Source organism: Cyanistes caeruleus, chromosome 19 (assembly GCF_971803275.1).
Source record: "Cyanistes caeruleus chromosome 19, bCyaCae1.hap1.1, whole genome shotgun sequence".
Lineage (NCBI taxonomy): Eukaryota > Metazoa > Chordata > Aves > Passeriformes > Paridae > Cyanistes > Cyanistes caeruleus.
In genome coordinates this window covers 7104962-7122118 of record NC_141719.1, presented here as the reverse complement: position 1 = coordinate 7122118, position 17157 = coordinate 7104962, and the positions used below count along the sequence as shown (strand labels likewise).

Here is a 17157-nt window from a genome sequence, read left to right as displayed (position 1 = left end):
GTTTCATCCATCCCAGGTGAAACCTGGCTGTTGGGTGCTGTCTGCAGGTTGGGCTAACTCTCACATTTCAATTAAAATTGGGTCCACGAATGTGCAAAATGATTGAGCATCATCCTCTTAAGCCTGAGTGTGTTTGACACTTGCAGGGAGCAGCTGGAGCACCTGGGGCACCCTGGTACTGCCAGCCCCCGATGTCTCAGGGCTGGGACAGTGGCACTGCTGAGGTGACACTGTGATTGTCCCCTGACCACCGGTGATTTAGATCTTTGCAGGGTCTCACCTGCAGCTGCACCGAGGGAGGATAAAGGGGATATTAAAGAGGAAAAGCTGGTGGTATTTTGGAGCAGAGCCCAGCACTCGGGAGCTGCTCATGGCTCTTGCATGACCTCTTGTGTCGGCTTGGAAGGGCTCTCAGCATTGCCACCATGGATCTCTGCCACTTCCCCACCCACACCTGCATTTAGGGAATGATTACATGTTAAAAAACCCCAATACAGTGTGGAAATGCACCGGACACGGTCACTGTAACAAATCCTATTTACTCCTCTTAAATGCAGTATCAAGGATTCCTTCGCCATCCACACAGTGGGTACAGCTCTGTCTTTATTTGTCTCCAGAATAAGAATTTTAAGCTGCTGGGAAAGGGTGATAGAGCATTTAAAGCATCTCAAAGATCCTTAAATTTTCACAGGTTTCATGAAAACTGAGACTTGGGTAAAAGAAGTTAAAAAGAAAGAGCAAACCCAGCCCTAAGGCAGTGCTGGATGCTCCAGAGCTGCCAGAGCTGTGTCTGGCCAAGGGAGCACCTTGAGACCAGACTTTTCCAGTCCTTTTGTTATCTTTAATCACGGATTTTCTGGGATTGTTTCATCCATGAATCACCCCAAAAATGTTAAATCCACCAAATTTATCCTAAAGTCAAAGCAGGTGGGTTAAAAGTGCTAGGACCCCAAAGTGGCAAAAGCTCTGGCAAACTACTCCAAAATATGCTGCTAAAGATGTGTTCAGGGTGTGTCTCCTGGGCTTGGGGTGGAAAGTTTATTTTAAATACTTCCATATTAAAATATATTTATGTTACTATGTTGTATTTATAATACTTTTTACATTTTCTCAGGATATGTAAATGTCTGCTAATAAATACCTCATCATATGTGAAAATCCTGTCAAATAAATAAAGAATAAAACATCTCTAAAAGCATTTTTTATGTGTTATCTGTTCTATACTTTATATAAAAATATTATAATAAAAAGGTGACTAAAAGCACACACAGGCAGTCAAGGAGGTCTTGTGTGTTTCTGCATTATAACAAATATATTTTGTACATAATAAATAATCTATATAGCAAATATAATCTTTGTAGCAATAAAATGTGGACACAAAAGCTCTAAATCCATACTAATGAAGAAAAAGCTGAAGAGTTGGCAGTGTGAAATATAATTATTAAATTATATTTGTGGGCATGTAAAGATAAATGTGCACAAACACCTAGACAGGGTGAATGTGTGTATTAGAAGCAGCACATGTTGTGTCCCATATAACATCTATTAATCTTCATAATAATAAAATCTACCCCATATATTTTGGAAAAAAATTAAAAAATATAAATTTAGCCTTTAAAAAAAAAAAAAAAGGGAAATATAAATTTTTAACCTTTAAACCACATTGTTTTATACATGTGTCTCTGAGTAAAAATATATCCCTTTTTTTTAAACCTAAAAACCTCTGTGACAGAGACATTTGTGTGTGTAGAGGGGCTGAGCACAAGAGCAGGGAGTGTTTCTGAGTTATTAAAACACATTTTTGGTGCACAACATATATAATATACTTAGATCTTTACCTGTCAGTGATTAAAATTTTTAGATGACAATCTTCATATAAAAATATTAGAAATCTGATTAATTCTATTCCATATGCTATATGGAAATAATATTATTACATTTCTGTCTGACTAGACAGCGAGAGGAAGGGGAGTGCACGTGTGTGTGCACATATATGTGTCTGTGCATAATATAGAAAGTGAAGTAAAAACACTTTACAGCAATAAAATACATAATTGAAATATAAAAAAATATTAAGCTAGATTATTAAAATCTGCTAAGTATGCTGTATGAAAATATAACTGAATTTATATCAGTTTATACAACAGTAAATGGACACACTACACATATATATACACACATATATACATGTATAGGGTATGTATACATATATATCTATCTATATATACATATATATGTGTGTATATATATATATATATACAGAGTTTATAACCAAACAGAGATATATAGGCACATGTATGGCCACCCACACTGGCTGAGTGTGGAAATGTGCACATATTATGACAACTCTTGTGCATAATTCAGAGCAAGTATCATAAAGGAACTTTTCTAACAATAAAACATTTTAAAATTGTATTAAAAAAGACTTATTCAAGTAGCAAATTCTGGTAGCCTAAATGAAATACAGTTATTAAACTTGTAAATATGTAAAACATAGAGCTAAAAGGATGTGTGTGCTCACACTGTGTATTGTAGCAATTGTAGCTTGTGCATAACAAATATTGAAAAACCAGACTTTCATAGCAATAAAATAAATATGTTTTTTAAAAACAAGTTATAAAGGCTTATTAATAAAATAAATGCTGTTAAATATCCTCTATAAAGGTATAATTAGCCAATGTATAGCTCTGTGGATGCACAGCATTCTGTGCTTTTGCAGACACGTGTGTTTGTGGTTATTAGACCAAATTCACTGTCTCATTAAAAACCTTCGTATTAATAAAGCTATTGATACATTTATAAAGGTTTATAAAAACAATTATGGTATATTGAAATACAATTTTAATTTATATATTTATAAATTTATATACACACACATATCTTTAATGTGTATTAAAATATATTGATTTAATATATGAATTTATATTATAGCTATATATTTAAAACTAATGAAAGCATGCACACACGCAGAGAGATTTGAGTCAGTGTGTTATTAAAACATACATTTTGTGCATAATAGGTACCATGTATATTAAAATGCAGAGTTTTATAGGTCTGTGTGCCTATACATCATGCTCTGTACCCAGCAACAAATATATAGATACATATGTACACATATTTAATAACTTGTGTACAAGTAAGGGTTAGTCCTGAGTTAGTTTTTCTCTCCCAGGCTGTATCTATTTATATCAACTAGATACCTAAAAACTGCAGATGTATTCTCTGTCATGTGGGCCACATAAAATATTAGCTATAATGAAGAGTAGAATTAATGAGTTATACAACAGTAAAAAGTGCTCCTTGATATGCAGCAATTTATGAATTTACTGTATGAATTTATGTGAATTAATTAATTATGTGAATTAACATGATAACATGATATATGAAGCGTGTAATGTATATATGGAAATAGTGCTTCCACTGTGCCACTTTATAGATATATATATATATACATAAAGTGGCACAGCTTTATATATATATATATTATTTTGTTAAAATAGTAAATAGCACTAATTATAGTATAATTTGAATTATTTCACCTCATGTAAATACACATTTGCTGTGGTTATACCCAACCCTGGTGGCAGATGGGAAGGTTGGGGGATTTTTGTCCCCCACCCCCAAATTAGCTGAGATCCATCCCCTGGTGGGACAGACCAGAGGACGGGGGAGAAAAATTCCCTCCCAAAAGCCCCATGCCCTGATACACCAAAACAAGCACACAGCTGAGAGAAGAAAAATTTAAAAGTTTATTAAACATTAAGAATAACAGACAAAAAAAAAATATTTGGGCTGAACAGCATACAGGATGCAAACCATTTCTTGTCATACAGATAATTTGATCTATTTGTTAAACTTGTATTTAATTCTGTCTTTTGGTGTTGCCAGAAATACAATGGTTGATCACATGTAAGTTTTAATATAATTTCTTTTTTCTTCACATAAAAGTCATCAAAATAAAAATATACTGCACATCTCTATTGTAAAATTACATGCAAAAATAATTTTAAAGCGATAACTGGGGGCATTACAAACCCACAGAGGCAAGACATTCAAATAAGGGGGGTCTGAACCAATCCCATCCCTGGTACTCACTCTGGCTCCTCCCCTGCATTCTGAATTTCTTGCTTTTGTGGATTCAAGTCAGAACTTATTTCCACGGTGCTTGGTTTAGTGATTTCAGCACCACTCAAAACAGAAAAAGAAATAGCCCACCCCCCTCCTCCTCTGCCTTTCCCATGGAGAGCCCCAAGGTGCTCAGATGCACAAATCCATCTCCAGCCCCACTGATTTCTAGAGGGCATTCTTTTGTAAAAAGAAAAAATCCACTTCTAAGTTTCAGGAAAAAAACAAAGGAGAAGACAAGCATTTCACCAATGCTTATAGTGTAATAGAGGTCAGTGAATTATTTAGACAAGCTATTAATTATTCTGCAAATATATATATTTCTATTTTTATAAAATTACAATTTCTTATACCTAAAAGCTCCTTCATGAGCAACAAAGCCATCAGAGGTGTGATGAGCCCAGCTGAGCTGTCTTTGGGAACTGAAAATGAGCTGAACTTCCATTTATTTATTTTCATTGTTATTTCAGGGAGACAACCGGGATAGTGAGCCTGGAGATATTCCAAATTTTAAGCCCACATATTTTGCTTTTTTTAGTTGTGTTGGTTTTGTTTGTTTGTTTGTTTGTTTTTCCCAGGTGAGCTTTTCAGAGCAGCCAGGGTAGCTCAGTCCCACAGGAGGTGGGAAATGCCGAAGTGCCCCAGGCTCCTCAGAAAGTGCCACCCTAAAAGAGAAGCTGCAGCCTGTGACATTCCCAGTCCTGGGATGGGACAAGGAGACACTGAAGCAGCTCTGGGACTGCTGGGCAAGGTAGAGCCAGGAACCTCTGTGCTCCTCTGTGGCCATGCCTCAATAAACCTGTGATACCCAGTCTTCAACCACCTCCCCACCCCTTCCCTAGCCAAAGAAACAAAATAATTATTTTTTTTTTTTTTCTTTTCTGAGCTGCCTTTTGCACGTTACACAACGTTCTGTGGTCACAGCCCACCCTTGCTGCAGCACCACTGACCTCACCCTGCTCTTGGGTCACCCCAGAAGTCCCCTCTGTGGGGGTGATTAGAGACTGCTGCAGGTTCCTGAGTTGCTGTTCAAGGGGTGTCCCAGCACCTCTGAGCCCAGAAAAACACCTCTGAAAACCAGGGCTGTTCCCAGGTGGCTGCAGCAGAGACCCTGACTGTGCCAGACCCTCCTGTCCCCTGCAGTGCCTTCTGCTGACCTTTGGGGAACATCTCACTGCACTTCAAACCTTGCTGTAGCACATGGAAACTCGATTTGCTGAACAAAGGGTCCACAGGCAAGCACTGCACGGTACAGGAACGCCGACAAGCCAGGTATGTCTGTGGAAAAATACTGGAGAAATGCCATCCATGCAAGGGTGTTTTTAATGCTGACCAAAATGCTGAGCTCTTTGCAGCCATCTCCTGAAGCATGAATAATGATTTAATGGAATGAACAACGCTTTTATTTGAAAATAATGTCAGAACACTTAGAAAACTGTGAGCAAGACCTGTAGCACCGTATTTTCCTCACGTTACTGACTGTATGCACTACACACAGCTGTGTACAAGATCTGAGCTGGTCATAACAAAAAAAAAATTCAGCTGGAAACAGATTATAGCAGCAGCAGCAGCAGATTGGAAATGACTATGAGTGGTTTTGTGTTATATATTATTTTTCTGCCATTACAGAATGTTGTAATGTCCAATCAATAGTTGACTAAAATCCATGTTGTTCTTTGCCCCGTTAAACAGTTTCTTTATGTGTTTCTAATGAAAAGTTAAAAAGTCTCTCTTTTTCAGTAATATGGAACATCCTGGAAAGTCATATTACTTCCATAAAAATTTAATTTAAAGCACAGAACATGCCAGTGTGCCAGCCTTAAATTATTATGGATTTAAAAAAAGAAGAAGAAAACAACAACCAACAAACCCCTAAGCATTTCCTTTCTATACAATAATGGAGAATATATATCTTTGCTATATATTTTAAACATGGAATAGCTTTTTCTTTTTGCTATATATATGTCTTTCAAAATACATTGTCAGTATTTGTACTTGAAAAATACTGTACAAAACAAACATACTATAATTATTCTGTATAAACTTTATACATTTTATATTATCTATCCTTTTGGTCTAGAGTAAACAGATTGATTGGATTAACCACAGTATATGACAACACCATCCCCCCTCTGAAATACACCAGTGTCTCTTACATTCATTTTTCAGAAGTCCACTTTATATTAGAACATACATCTTCAAAAGCAGAGTTTAAAACAATAAAGTTCAGAACCATCAGTTCATGTCACACTCAAAACAACAATCACTAGGAGAAAATGGGCTTTGCAAACCAGTGACTTCTTCTAACTGAATAAAAGTGATTTTTTTAAAACAGCAAGATATAATCCACAGAAAATATATTACAAAACATGGGAAAAAAACCAACTGAATTTAGGTATTTATTCAACTTTTAATCACAAAATGGGGTAACTAACTGAAAACAGAAAAGCCCCTCTGATTTCAACATCAGATCTGATTTGACGCTATTTAATTTTGTTCTCGCTTTCAACTAATGATCCTGCTCCTTACACATGCGCTCCCCCACGGCAGGGACACAGTCAGCATGCTCATGGGAACGTGTCTGGGACTTTTTGGAACTCCTTGTTAAAGACATCGAGACTCCTGTTGGGTAGGGAACCATCCCATGTCCGCTGGGAACATGGGGGCAGCATGCACGCAGGATTATTGCTTCAGGTACAGGCAGTGCAAGGTACACACTCTGTGCTCTACCAACAACTCCTACCTACCTACCTGGGGTCCGTGGAGAGAAAAGGAACCTTAGTAGCTACAGAGAAGCCATTATGGGATCTACCATGAGTATAGCTAAACTCAGTCTAACAGCACTTTTAAATCTGAAGACAATTATCACCAAAACTTAAAAATACAACGAAAGCGATCTATAAATTAATAGTTCTGCAGTGTAGTACTAAATTATTATTTGTGCACTTTATTAGCATGTTAACTTTTCTGATTAGACAGACTTAAAACGATAGCTTGTTACTCTCAAAAAAAAAAACAACTGAGATCTACTTTTTTTTTCTTTTTTCTTTTTTTCCTTTTTTTTTTTGTAATTTATGCTGGGATCTTTCCAAGTAAATCAGGAGGATGGAACTGATTACGAGAACGTAAAACCCCTACTCTGAAGCAGCACTGAAGAAAAAAAAAAAAAAAAAAAAAAAGAGAAAGGTAATAAAAAGCTTACTATGGAGGTTCTCAACAGTCCAGGTAAAAATGTGGCACCCTTTGAAGAGGGCTGATAAAAATGGGAAGTGCTGAGATGCACACACACACCGACACCCACGCACATGCACACACACACACACACACGCAGGGACACGTACACGCAAACAAAAAGAAAAAAAAAAATTTAAAAAAAAAGAAAAAAAACCCCAATGTTAAGTCAGTTTTGTTTCTGCTTCTGGTAAAGTGCTGAAGACAGAAAGGTTGGTTTGGGTGTGGTGCTATCAAACAGGAAACACATTGTCCATCTAGTCAAATGCCAACCTGCGACAAAGAAAAAAAAAAAAAAAAAGAAAAAAAAGAAAAGAAAAAAGAAGAAGAAAAAAAAACCAAAAACCAAATCAAAACACCCCTTTCCCCCACCTCGGATTTACAGGGGGCCGTGCCGAGCTTCGTACTTGGCCAGGACGTTCTTGCACTTGCCCAGCTCTTTCCGCAGGTCGGCCACCTCCTGGCGCAGGGCCGAGTTCTCCTTCTCCAGGAAGGAGGCGCGGATGGCGATCTGGTTCTCCTTCAGCCGCCGCGCATCCCTCGAGCGCTTCGCTGCCATGTTGTTCTTTCTGCGCCTGGCCCAGTATTTGTCGTCCTGCTCGTGAGACACACACACACACAGAGGCAGGGAAAGGTGTTAGATTTTGGGAAAAGCAGAGCTGCCCACCGGGAGCCGCTGCCAGCAGCCGTGGTGGCTCCAGGGTCACCGCCGTGGAGCCGCAGCTTTGCACGGCACAATCCGCCCTGGCAGCGCAGATGCTGTCACATGTTTCTGTCAAAATGTTTACGCTAACCCCTCATCCTCCTGACAGGGAATTCCTCCAAGGAGAAGTGAAGCAATGTTCTGGAGGTACAATCCATCTCCCCTGTAGGCTGACCTAGTTAGCACATCCACCTTACCCAAGTGACTCACCCTGCACAGTGGCTGCAGCAGCAATAATCACCTCTGGCCCTGCTCAGCGCTGCCAGCCACTCTCTGTGCTGCTATCACCCCTTTCATCTTCTGCTCCGCTCTTTGTCAGTGTTCAAAGCACTCTGCAGAGCCCCAAAATGTTCCTGTCTGCACCACTAAGTCACTGCAAGAGGATTCCTTGGTACAGCGATGATGGCTGGGATCAAGCACAGACATTTGTGCAATATGCTTTGACTGGGGGGGAAAAGAGCATTGGACAGAAATAGGTCCACGACCCCCTGAGGTTTCATAAGCTAGCACATTCCCAAAGTGTTATCCCTGAACACTTGCCTCTAGATCACCTTACTGCCTTGGTGTATCAAAGACTTGAAGTAACTACTGAATTTCACCTGATTTCCAGTATTCCAATGAAATGGTCTTCAGCAAAATGGTAGTTTTGATGTTGCTTCATAAATGAATTAAATTCTATAACTTTGGAACAACTCAGGAAATACAAAGCAGGCAGAATCTCTCATGAAAAGTGAAATTCAGCCCCCTGAGGAGTACAAGTTATGCAGCCAGTCAACCCTCAAACTGCCTGGAAAAGTCACAGAGCTCAAACTCCCTCTTTCTTCATCTTAACATGCTTCCATTTCCCTGTGCAGCTGCAAGGACCAGCACAGGGCAGCAGAGACAGCTGCTCCTATGCTGCACTGAGCAAACACCCACCACTCCTGGGTCCTTCAGCCCAGCCTAATCCTGCTGCTCTGCACCTTCTGCTGCTGCACAAGGCAAAGCAGGAGCAAAACAACTGCTGGCAGGAGGCCTCCTGAACTGCTTTCTATCAGTTTGGCTCAACAAAGTGTGCAGGAATGCTGATCTGGAGCCAGCATTATCTCTAAATGGCTCTTCACCTGTACGTAGATGAGGCCCTGCAAAATCCTCCACAAAAACAAGCATGCAGCAAAAAGCTATGACCCAAATCTTGTTTATAATTTCCCATCTCAATTCACTCCATAAAAATCAGCTTTAAGCAATTTATTAGTGTGCCACCTAGGCTTCATCCCTCTTTATTTTAACAAATTGCTATGGCAAATCCCTTAATCCAGGCCTGAAAGAGGTAGGGCTGGCATTTCCAAATCACATGCAGCCCAGAGACGATTGACTGGTCTAATCTGCTTACCCTCCCCCAGAACCCAGAGGCTGCTCCACATGCCAGGGCAGAAGCAGCACTTGGGTCAAGTGCTCTGAAACAAGTCAAGGGCAAGCGATAGGATGATCCCAAGGGAATGGGACCCTGAGCTCCTGCTCCACTCCTGTGCTGCACTGCTGGGTTCCACCTCTGGCCAACAGGACCTTTGCCAAAAGCTGGCTTTGATGAAAAAGGGTACCTGGGAGACGTGACAAGGGAGAAACTCCAGCCATTCCTGCAGCAAACACCTCTCCCTTGGGCACTGCAACCCAACAGGGCATCACAGGCAGGAGAACTTACCCAGGTAAGGGACAAGTAAGGTCAGGTGCAGTGAAAGCTTTGCAAAGGAAAGCTGAGTGACAGCAACCTGAACGCTACTGCAGTTGTGATTTCTGTGCTTTTAACTCGCACCGCAGCATGCTCAGGGATAAAAATAGCTTCTTTCCCTAATGCTATCAATCTGGTGCAAACACATGGCATCCCAGGCTCCCTGCACATGCAGCCAGGGATTCCCACTGACTCCAACAGGCTCTCAGGCTGTGTCTCTTGGGGGCAGTAGCAACAGCAGAATGAAATTCTGCCCTGACTGCCTCTGATAAAAGAGATCCTCTTGGAAACCACATACAAGGAAAACAACTTTGCAAATAATATTCAGAGTGTTTGATAACCTGCATCAGTTGATCAATTTTCCTTCTATCTTCATGCACTTTGCTGTTCACATCTCAGAAGCAGTGAGTGGCACAGACTCTTTCTTCTAAAATACTGATGTAGTATTGTATTTTACATATTGTATTTAAACACACCTCTCAGCAGAAAAATTCCGTTTTCTTCTGTTTTCCTACCACTTGTCTAGATTCTTTCACCTGGATTAGTGAATATATATTAGTGAAATAGTTTTTACTATAGTGTTCTCATTCATAATTAAACACAGAACTACAGCAACTTCCAGATAAGATACAATATACCTCAGTTTGTCATCAGGGTCCTTCATTCTCCTTGGATTTACAGTCTGTGCTGAATAGACAGAGGATGAAGAAAAAGGAAACATGAATAGAAAGGGGATGAAGAAAAAGGAAACATGATCAGGCTGTTTCATAAGTGGGAAATATGGGACAAAGCAAGCTTGTCCAAGGTCAAGCAGGAAGTTTCTGGCATACAAAGGAAATGAATATTGAGCTCATGAATTTCAACTGTTGCATAACTAATACGGGACATCCTCCCTTCAGTGCCATCCAGAACCCTGAACAGTTTTATTCCACAGCAAAGTCAGATTTATCTGAAAGATCACCTCACATGACAGAACAGATTCATGCTCCAAACCTCTACCCCAGTGAACAACTGTCAGAAACCCTGTAGGAACGACCTTGTCACCAGCTCCAAATTACCTTCAGGTCATCTGGGATAAAGACTTTGCGAGCTTTCTTAATCATGGGCTGGGGTTTCAGCTCTTCTTCGGAGAACTTGCGCTTGCGAGGATCGAACATCTCCTGGCCAGGAATGCTGGACAGAGCAAGATCTGCAGGGTCAGGCTCGTAGCCCACAGGAACTTGGATAGTCTCAGGATCAATGGGGCTCGGTGTGTTCCGGTTTGCTGGCAAGATCTGACCTACAGAAATACAGGATAAATACAGCTGTGTTAAAAAAAAATAAAAATGTTAATTATATCAAAGGATTTTAGAAGATCTCTGCATACTTTACAAGCAATAATTCTTTTAGCTTTCCCTTCAGATTTGGTGTCTTTGCTTGCTAAATATTAGATTGTCCATTCTGCAAGGTGTATATTCTGATCCAGACATGCTCATGGCCTTTATATTCAGAATCTGTTCCTAACTCTGGTTGCTAATCTTGGATTCCCACATAATATCACTGAAGCCAACACAGTTGCACTGGACTGCAGGCAGAAGATAAATTGCTCCAACCTGTGCCCCTTCATTAGCATCCCATCCTCAGGAACAGATCAAAAGTACTGTCAATTAGTTCAGATCTATCAGCACACTGTAACCCCTCACAGTTAAACCTCTGAACATAGCTTTATTTTACAATCAATGTACAGTATTTGCCATGAATAGCATCTCATGAAAGTGCACTTTCAGCTGTGCTGAAGCACTCCAAGGAGACTGCTATTTATTCTTGATGAAATCCTACCAGGGATATTCTAAAACACAGTGAAGGAAACCAGCAGCATGAAAGGCTACAACGATTCCTTAAAGATGCTCTGCAAAAATGAAGAAGACACTTATTGATGCTGCATTTCTCTTTTATAGTATATAAAATCTAATAAAAAGGAGCATATCCCCAGAAAATGAGTGATATACCTCCCGTTTTTATCTTTTTTATTTTAGATAAAGCCTTCAAGATCCTACAGCATCAATTTGGGCACCATTCCCACTAAAAACCCAATTTAAAGTCTCAAGCAAAGGTTCCAAAAATAGGATCCTGAAGTCAGCTGCCTAAGCACGGACTATCCCTGGGGGCAGAATTTTCAGAAGTTTTCACATGCCTCAGAAGTAGAAGCCTCACAGACTTCAGAGGGAAGACTTCTGATTGAAGCAGATATTCTTTTATAATATTGCCTATTTGCTAATTCACTTTGACTTTAGCGAGATGACGGCTTTCATGATAACTACAAAAACATCCTGTGGCTGTGTAATATTTCCTTACTTGTGCCCACATTTGCAATATTTAGGGTGTAAAACAGTAAACATTACATGCCATTTCTAATTCCAAGGCCAGCATTAACAATGTAGTTTTTATTTTAATAATATGGGAACCGCACGGAAAACGCACCGGGGGAATTGCACTTGCTAAGGGAGAGCTTTTGTGACTCCTATTTTAGAGCTGATAAAATCAGCTTCCAGGAAAGGCTGGTGAGGGCCAGGGAGAGGAGAAAAGGAGGATCAAAGTTATCAAAATATAGATGTGGCTGCAGGAGAGGGAGGGATGGTGCTGCCCGCATTGTGCCGCTGCGGAGCGCTGCCGCCCCTGGCTCGGGACGCGCTGCCCGCTGTCCCTTGTTAATCCAGCGGGAACTGGCGGTGCCACCGGCTTCTCCCCGCTCTCGGGGCAAGGACGTGGCATTTCCAGCTGTCCCCTGGTCATACAGCCGGGAAGTGATGGCAGCACAGACATTTCTCCTTCTGCCACCGGAGAGTGACCTCATCCCTCCTGGAGACGGCGGTGGGCGGGCTTGAGTCACCTCCCTGCCCTGGTGACACCTCCCGACAAGGGACGGCAGCCGTGGGGGCAGATCCATCATCATGGATGGAAGGATGGATGGATGATGGATGGATGGATGGATGATGGATGGATGGATGATTGATGGATGGATGGATGGATGATGGATGGATGATGGATGGATGGATGGATGGATGGATGATGGATGGATGATGGATGATGGATGGATGGATGGATGGATGGATGGATGATGGATGGATGATGGATGGATGGATGGATGATGGATGGATGATGGATGGATGGATGATGGATGGATAGATGATGGATGGATGGATGGATGGATGGATGATTGATGGATGGATGGATGGATGGATGGATGGATGGATGGATGGATGATGGATGGATGGATGATGGATGGATGGATGATGGATGGATGGATGGATGGATGGATGGATGATGGATGGATGGATGATGGATGATGGATGAATGGATGATGGATGAATGGATGATGGATGGATGATGGATGGATGGATGGATGGATGGATGGATGATGGATGGATGAATGATGGATGGATGGATGGATGGATGGATGATGGATGGATGGATGGATGGATGGATGGATGGATGGATGGATGGATGATGGATGGATGATGATGGATGGGTCTCAGGACAATGCCACAGCCTCAATTAAAGGACAAACAGGAAAAGCTCCTGGGGTGAGTGCCCGCTCCAGAGCAGCCAGTTATTCCTTACTGCAGACAAATACACAGATGTACACACCTATAAACCATGCAGGTGCTGTAATACAGATAAAAATGAAGCAAGAAACAAACTCTGAGTACTTTTATAATATTTCTGGTGAGCCTGCAGGGTGTTTCTAAAAGTCAAGTGGATTGTGAAATCTGGCCCAGCTTTCTAATTGTCTTATGTGAGTGAGCCTGTATTTAAATATTGCTGAAGTTCTTGATATACAGGATCAGTTTGCATATTATCATTTATCTATAACGTGCCATATTACACAACTACATCAGCTCTGTAGTGTAGAAATTTTACACTATCACCCTGAAAAAAGAAGGGCAAAAATGCTCCTTTTGAACATGAGAAATTGTGGCATTGCATCTGAGCAATGCAAGAGCAAAGCAAAGAGCAATGCACCTCCACAGCAGTCTGGGAGAAGACACAGCAGTCAAGGTCCTGCCTTGCTCCCTCCATGCACACATTTCCTCTCCCCTGCTCTAGGAAGCTCTGGTGACTACAGCCCTGGCCCTTCAGCAAACACAAGATGTTCCAGCGCCACTGAGAGGCATGTTCTAGGGGAATGCTGTTCACTAAAGCCTGAACAAACCATGTGTCTAAACACCATCACTAGGAATCCCAAGAGTGCTGCCCTGTGAGTTATCCTACACCCACATGGCACACTCACCTCTGGCCAGTCTCTGTTCTGTCATACTCCTGCAAATGATCAGCATCTCTGTCAAGAACAACAGAGTTAACAACAGCAACTCAAGCCCCAGGCAGAAAAACCAGAAATGCTTTGTCCAGCATTTTTCATTGGGCAACTCCTGGCACCCAGGATATTTTATTTATCCTATCAAGTTTTGCCAATAGTGCAAGCCAGGAACCCGTCTTCGTTAGTTTGCTGGCCAGTGGCCATGACATCTCCGTGGTGCTGGAACTTGTAATCCAAGATGACAGCGTGGGCTGTGCTGGCCTTGGCACTGCTGTCACTGGGGGAGTGCGGAGCGTGGCCTCGCGTTACATCGCTCCCCGGGCTCCTCTCCCTGGGTGTGCACGGCACTTTCGCTCTGCATCCTCCTGCCAAATTTGTAAGGGGTGTTATTTTTATGCACTAAATTCCTCGCAATCAGAGGCAGGTCAAATAAGCACAGCAATCTGAATGTCATGTGCCCAGCAGCCGACTTACCCTCGCATCAGCAAGCTTCCCAGCTGTCACAACAGCCACAGAAAGGGCTGCTTAGAGCTCAGATGAACAAGGAATCGGGCAAGGAGGAAACCCACTCTGCAAGGTAAAGCCCCTCAGTGCCCAGCTTTGGGAGCCAGATGCCTTTGTTGGGTTCTGCATTATTTAAATACTCTGTGCTCACAACAGCGGCCAAATTTTCACAACAGTGAAGTGGCTGGACTGTTTAATGTGCTTAAGCTTTGTTCTCAATGGGGGCTGATGACTGCCAAGTGTTTTGGAAAGAACTTAGCCCCTCTGTTTAAGTTGCTGAAATGGGAACTCTTGAGCATTAAGCTCTTTTAGAAATCCAGCTGCAGAGCTCCACGGTGGTGGTGGTGGTGGTGGTGGAAGCAAGCTGGGAACAATTGTTAATGGAAACTTCCCCTCATACCACCCTAGTGATGTGTCTCAACCATGGCCTGGAGAGACCACAGCTATGTCAACACTCGCCTTTTGTCTGGAGCCTTTCCCACTTGCAGAGCTCCACTCAAGCAAGAAGGAGTATGCCAGGACAGACACAGCTCCAGGTGTCTCCTGCCAAAGGGACCAGCAGGTTTTGACAACCCCAGCAATTCTGCTGCCCTAACATCTTGCCTTTGCCAATGCTTATGGTGTTGTTCTGGCAGATATTAACATAGTGGAAAATTTTCAGAAAAATGGACTTGAAAGTTTGCTGTTCTAATCCTTTCATCATCCTCCTCCTTCTCCCAGCAGAGACTGCCAGTGAGAAGTCCAATGTAATGGTAGTATTTTCAGTGTGGTTCCTTTTTCAGAGAGAAGTGGACTGAGGCCATTCACTTGTGTCATCTAGGTTACCAAACTGTGGTAAAAAAAAAAAATAGCAGCTTTAAATTGCTTGCAATAATTAAAATTCACCATTCAAAAGTACAGCAGCATTTTTGTATACCTACAAAACCCCAAATGCTGATCTGGTATCATGGGGAGTTCAATCACCATATCCTGACTCTTAATTTCCCCTTTTTGAAACATCCCACCTACCAGCTGTGCCCAGGAGAGTGAAGACAGAAATAACCTCTTCAGCTGCACTACTGCTTGGCAGACTTCTTATCTGTATTGCCAGAGATCCCTGGTAAATTATGTGGAACACAATTCTGAATCACTCAACTCCCATAGAAATGTGTCTGATTTTCAGAAAATCTCCCTTCTCACAGCCCTTCTACACTCCTCATCAGCTCAACAGCTGGCTGGAGAACAGCATCAGAGAGGAAGAAAAGGGAATGAAAATGTTCTAATCAAAATATTTTTCCCAATTTTTTACACACATTGGAGGGAAATAAAAGAGGAGTTTCCTACTCAATTTATTAGCAGCCCAGAGATAAAACATGTGTTTGGTAATAATTTTTCTTTATATAAACGGAAGGCACTTTGTGTGTGTCAGTCAGGCTCTGCAGCACAGTGGTTAAACTGACAGATAATCCTCACCCAGAGCTGCTCCACAGCTCTCCCTGTATGTTTTCCAAAGCCATCTATCCCCTTGGCAGCTGAGCAGCTATTTGGGATAGTTCCCTTACTCCAAATCACAGCCTGTCCTGGACTAATCTGTCATCCAGCTCTGTATTAACTCCTTCAGCCTCCAGGAAAATGCAGAGCACACAGCAAGAGTGCAGGGATTGAGACAGGCAAAAATCCCCATGGGAAGAAAAGTAACAGGGGTATTCTGGAGGTCAAGATTTATCTAAGGACAGCATCTTGTCAGGTTATCATTCCTCATCTACAATATTATAAGCAACCTTTTATCTATCTTTACTCTATGTAATTTCCCTGCCATTTGGATTGTAGCTGTTTTCCAGAAACCATTTAGGTGGGAAGGACTAAAGCCACACACTGGAATCCCCCTGCCCTCAACAAAGGATAAACCAAACCACTCTCTGCCTTGGGGTGAAGAAGACACTTCACCTCTGGGTGTGTTTATGCAAGCAGTTATTACAGGAGCTTTATTTCCTTCCCAAGCAACAGGAGATCAGTGTATTTAGACCAGGGCTCCAAGCTGGCACGAGCATTCCTCTATTCCTTATCTCACACAAACTCGATTCTGCTGAACATGGGGTGACTGCAAACGCTTCCTGCGGAAAGAAGGATCTCAGCCCACTGCAACCACGACATAATTCACTGCTTTTAACACACTGGCACACAAAGAAGTGTTTTTAAAATGTGTACTTTTTAAAGATATCAGCATTGTTTACAAACCTTGTGCATTTAATTATGAAAGAATTGTCATTTCCCCTCTCAGCATTGTGTGCCTCCTGCTCTGGGCCTCTACAGTATTATTCCAGGCAGGACTGGTAGCCTTATTAAGATTGTCTGACACTTCCCATTAGAGGATGCTGTCTTCAGTTCCTTCAGCCTTTGCCAGATTTCAACCATTCTGTTTGGATTTCTTGTGCGCCAACTGTTGTTTCTGCCAAAATGGTTCTACAGTTTCCCGAAAAAGGTTCCACAAAAAATACTTTGTTCTGAACCTGTCAAAAATTTCTGGCAGACTTTTCACTGCAGTGTGCTAGTAGCCTGTGCCCTGGAAGAGAGGGCAGCTCCTGGGTCAGTGTTACTTCAGAGAACCAC

At 41.8% G+C, this 17157-nt stretch overlaps 1 protein-coding gene across 3 annotated transcripts in view; it reads right to left on the bottom strand.

Annotated features, from left to right (window-relative positions):
* Window positions 1-3726: 3726 nt before the first annotated feature.
* Window positions 3727-17157, bottom strand: part of HLF (HLF transcription factor, PAR bZIP family member) — a 35728-nt gene continuing 22297 nt past the window's right edge. For all 3 annotated transcript variants that reach the window (XM_086857003.1, XM_086857002.1, XM_023938724.2), the window contains 2 exons: window positions 10826-11046; window positions 3727-7951 (listed from right to left, as the gene is read on the bottom strand). In XM_086857003.1, the coding sequence (XP_086713129.1) occupies window positions 7736-7951; window positions 10826-11046 (437 nt within the window). In that variant the 3' untranslated portion in view covers window positions 3727-7735. The remainder of the gene's footprint in view (window positions 7952-10825; window positions 11047-17157) is intronic.